This window comes from Lactuca virosa, chromosome 3 (assembly GCF_052849685.1).
Source record: "Lactuca virosa cultivar CGN04683 chromosome 3, Lactuca_virosa_CGN04683_v6, whole genome shotgun sequence".
In the NCBI taxonomy this organism is placed as follows: Eukaryota; Viridiplantae; Streptophyta; class Magnoliopsida; order Asterales; family Asteraceae; genus Lactuca; species Lactuca virosa.
The window spans coordinates 75,941,624-75,946,495 of record NC_136428.1 but is presented as its reverse complement, the minus strand read 5'-3'; the positions used below and the strand labels follow the sequence as shown (position 1 = coordinate 75,946,495).

The following is a 4,872-nucleotide window of genomic DNA, read 5'->3' as shown; positions in this document are numbered from 1 at the left end:
AATATCATTAGGAATCTTTTATATATAAATAAGATTTACATATGTCAAATAAACTACATTATTTGCCTTCAAGGATCCATTTCTTCAAGTTGGAATATATGAATGTCATTTATATAATAAAGATAACAATGTCAAAGATGAGTTTGATTTAAAACAAGTTTAATTCAAAAGTATTTTGCATATAGAAGTTGTTATTTATAAAACATTGATATTTACTTTATAATTCTTATTAATAGATCTAGTCTCATAAAAAGAATTTTAATCATTTCTGAATATGAAGGTGGTCGTTATGAAAAACGATTAAAGTAAATAGTCAATCATTCATAAATTAAACTGAGACATATATTTAGGCAAGCTAAATTAAAATATATATTGTTCCAAAGCAAACATTGTTTTATATTACAAGTACATTATGTCCCAAGCATAATAAACTAGACTTCGAGAGTGTAGTTCCAAATCGATTGTACTCAGTTGGTTACTCTTCTGTAAATATCTGCAAACAATTACAAATATTAGGTTAATATTTAAGTACAAAGTACCTAAGTGTTATATGAAAAGTATGAATTCTATCTTGTAGATGCATGAAGTATTAGTCTCTTCTAGACTTTCTTTCCAGATAAGAAGAGCAGTTCCTCTTCCAGTGCCCCGTTTCTCCACAAAAGAAACAATATCCATCTATGTGGGCGTTATTGGATTTCTTGGGCTTAAAGGTGTTCAGTCCATAAAACATGGGCCTCCTAGATCACCCAAGGTGACTCTTTTGGGCTTTGTACTATTCCTAGTTTGATGTTAGAAACATCTTTAGCATCCCAGTGATGCCTTTACTAGGTATAATGTTTAGGTTTATTGCTCAAAGCAAATAGTTTAGGACTAGGAACTTTAAGTGTATATAATTTCATATCTCTCACGTGATTGTCTCTTAGGACATGAATCCAATTATTTTGAAGTTGTATCTAGTGAATTGTATTGTTTCATTAAGTCATTAAAGAAAAAAAGACAATTCATGGTAATGACAATGGATTATTTAACTACAAAATTTTAACAAAATTCATTTAGTATTTTCAATATTTAAATTCTTTAATAATTAATACCCTTTTAGTTTCCAAAAAACATTAATTATCAAAGTCTAGGATCCAAATTGCAAAACAAATAAATGGTTAGGTATCCTATATCTCATCCATTTTAATTCAACCCGGTAGATATCGATTATCAGTTATATCTTACAAAATAATTCCTAGATTTACGGGATCGCTAATAACAAATTTAATTAGACATGTTTGATCCCAACTATGAAGTGAATCTTACGTTATCTCAATGGCACTTCCACTCATTGCCTTCACTTCACACCATAACAACCGAAATGTCTCCTAGCCTACTCAAATTCAGGATGGATGTTTGACATAAACGACATCCGATCCCAATATGGATTTGTTGTATTCCATGGCCATAATCTCATTAGCCTGACCTCTCGCAAACAACATGTGGTTGCTCGCTGAAGTACTGAAGCGAAATATAGAGTTGTAGCTTACACCTCTATTGAGCTTCTATGGACTCAACAACTTCTTCGTGATCTACATATACATCTACCAAAGCCTCCTCTCTTACTCTGTGACAAAGTTAGAGTGACATTTTTGTGCAAGAATCCAGTAATCAGTACAAGATCGAAACACATTGCACTTGATTTTCACTTTGTTCGAGAACAGGTTGAATATGGCTAGTTGTGTATCTATCAAGTCCTTTTCGTTGATCAGTTGACTGATATCTTCACTAAACCTCTAGGAAAAGATCGCATTACAAGTCTTCGAAACAAGCTTCAAGTCCTTCCTGCACTTGAGCTTGCCGAAGGGTATTAACGGATTAGTCACATGTGTTTAGTAAATTAGAAGGAGTCGTTAGAATCAGTCCAAGGAGTCGTTAGAATCAGTCCAAGTCTTGTGGCACTGTTTATCACGTGCCTAAGTTCATGTGGCTAGGGTTATTCATGTATTCCTCTATGTGTAAATATTTGTATCTGATCATAGCAATATACAAGAAAATTCATTCTCTTCTTCACCTTTATATCATGTTTGAAGGTGGTGATAGCGGTGGTGACGACAATGGCTGAAGGTGGCATGGTGGTGGTAGTTGCTAAAGGTGGTGTTGGTGCATGGTGGCTGAAGGAGATGATGGTGGTAATGGTTAAAAAAAAGATCAACTTGCCACATTTTGAAATGCACATACTAATTTTGAAATTTTAACAAGGGCATATTGGTCATTAAAAAAAGATAAAGACTACAATTAGACATAAAAAGAACCATCTATGTCATGTGGATCATTTTTTAAAATTTGTCTAATTTAAAATATCGCTAAAAGTTATCGGATTTTCAAATTTTGTCTAGTTTAAAATATCACTAAAAGTTATAGATTTTTAGTGGCATATTTTTTTCATGTATGGTAACCCCACGTTAAACAATAATATTATTGCCTTATCGTCGTTTAGTTTTTGGTCGGCAATTGCATTTCCAATACATTGTCACACATATTTTGACCACCTTGCTAATTTACATTTTGGTGTCAAAAGTTGTTTTAATTATTATCGAAATTTATAGTTGCTCTTTTGTTGACTTTGGGGTGCTACAACTTCTTATATATTAGGCATAAACTTATATTGTGTCTTTAAATGTTGATTTCAAAGTACATTGCCTAAAATTAAATTTCAAAGAAAGTACATCAATTTTACATGCATTTTGCCAATAATCTAACGAAATACATATCTAAATGTGTATAAACTTAAGTCCAAACTAAAAACGCACATCTAAATATTTTGCATACCATTAAAGCCGATTGTACAAATCTCAAAAACCCTCTTCAAGAACAATACAACTAATAAAAACAAAGCACAAAGTTAAAACCTATAATCCAACCAACCAATAACATCACAATATTGAAACATGAAATAATGTAAAGTTACTCTTAATGTCGTTTATTTGAATTTACCCAGTGTCGGTTTCTTGATTAGACATGCATGATAAATAATCAAATATTTCAAGTGAATTGTATATATAATTAAAAAATTAGAACCAATAAAATCGCACCATAATACAGGTGGCGTAGTGGTAATTACTTAGGAATCTCACAATGATAGTTGAGTTTGAAAACCATTTTTAGTACACAAATCATTAAAAAAAAAAAAAAAAAAAAAAACTGGTATGTACGATCTCCTTGAACCCTATGAAAACCCCAAAAGTAAAATAACTTTAGAAAGTAAAATAATAAGAATTCGAAAAATAGCTAAGGATTATAAAGCTACAATCTACCAACAACATTCCGGTGGTTTCTTTGAAGAAGTCCTTCTAAAACCACCTTTTTCTTGTACTCCGTTGACTCCAAATCCAAGTTAATATGTGAATCCTGCCGTCCCTTCTCCGCTGTGGGTAAGACAGAACGTTCCCCGCCGGCCACCAGGCGTGGCGCTATAAAAAACCACGCAGAAGTACAAAGAACAGCACATATCTTACCCCATAGCAGCATTATGAGTAGTGTCACTAGTATTACTGACATACCAATCACGGAATCAAACCGCCCAGCCAACGGCGGCTGCTTGTTGAAAGTTACTTTGTCAGCCCCGCCGGCTGCAGGAGGAGCATGAGAAGGTTTCTTCTCCTTAGGCGGCGGTAGAGATGTTGCATGCGTCAAAGGTTTGAGAGGGAAAGAAACAACAGGGTAAGAAACTGTCACAGATTTTTTTCCCGGGGGGTCTAGGCCGGCACTGGTGGCTGTTGTGGTGGCTGCTTTCATTTCTTTTCGGCTGCTACGGGATGACGCGTTTTGACGCTTGAGTATAGAAATCCATTTTTTCCGACGGTTATTATGTTCATCGTATGTCACCGGAGCATGGTTTCCCTCCATCATGATAACAGATTTTTTGGTCAACGTGGCGTCGTCTTCCACCACCTGAATTTCCCATGTTGTATCGGATGTCGCCGGAGCATGTTTCTCCAAAAGCTGAAACGATTTTGATTTCCGGGAGGTGGAGGTGAGTTCAACAGGAACTGTCTTGGTGGCGGATTTTTTGAAACTGACGTTCCACTTAGAGATCCAACGACGCCGGCAACCCAAGTTGACTTTATCCCTGTGTTGTATCTTCTCGCCGGAACAACCAAAACAACCGAGAAAGCAGGAGCTCCTCACGGTCGTGGACGATGGTTTGGTGGTGGTGCAGTCTTTGATCATCGACATGGGTCAAATAGATTGAATGTTATTGGTGACATAGTCTGAGATGGCTGGCTACTCTGGTCGTAAATCATGATAGCTTCTAACATCCAAATTCTTTTTATATACAAGGTTAAATATAAACAAATACTAGTGTATTATATATATATATATATATATATATATATATATATATATATATATATATATATATATATATATATATATATAGGCTTAGATTATTATATTTAAAGTAATTATTGTATTATTGTATGCATAAATATGGGTCAATCATTTTACTTATTTTAAGAAAGTGATTAATACATATTATTGAATTAAATATAATTGAAAAATACCATCTAATTTAATTACAATGATATTTTAGTCAAGTAATATAGATTTAATAAAGGAAAATTGCATATTTTAAGGGATCATAGATTCTATAAATTTTAAAAATCCGATTTTACGAATTATGATTCTTTTAATTCGGACATTCTGACAGAATATGTTTATGAGTATATTCAAAAATAAAAATATTCTTGAACCATAAATAATAAAAATATTCTTGAACATATTTCTTGATCATGACTTTAAAAATTTCTTGTAGAATAACAAATTCTCGAACCATCAATTGAAGAATTAAAACAAAAATTACATTAATTCTTATAGAATTCATATAAC

The 4,872-nt window shown here is 33.1% G+C and overlaps 1 protein-coding gene across 1 annotated transcript; it reads right to left on the bottom strand.

The window, feature by feature from the left end:
* Positions 1–3,054: 3,054 nt before the first annotated feature.
* Positions 3,055–4,291, bottom strand: LOC145162400 (uncharacterized). Its single transcript, XM_079081555.1, has one exon. The coding sequence runs from the start codon at positions 4,216–4,218 to the stop codon at positions 3,286–3,288; it is 933 nt and encodes a 310-aa protein (XP_078937681.1). The 5' UTR covers positions 4,219–4,291; the 3' UTR covers positions 3,055–3,285.
* Positions 4,292–4,872: the final 581 nt, after the last annotated feature.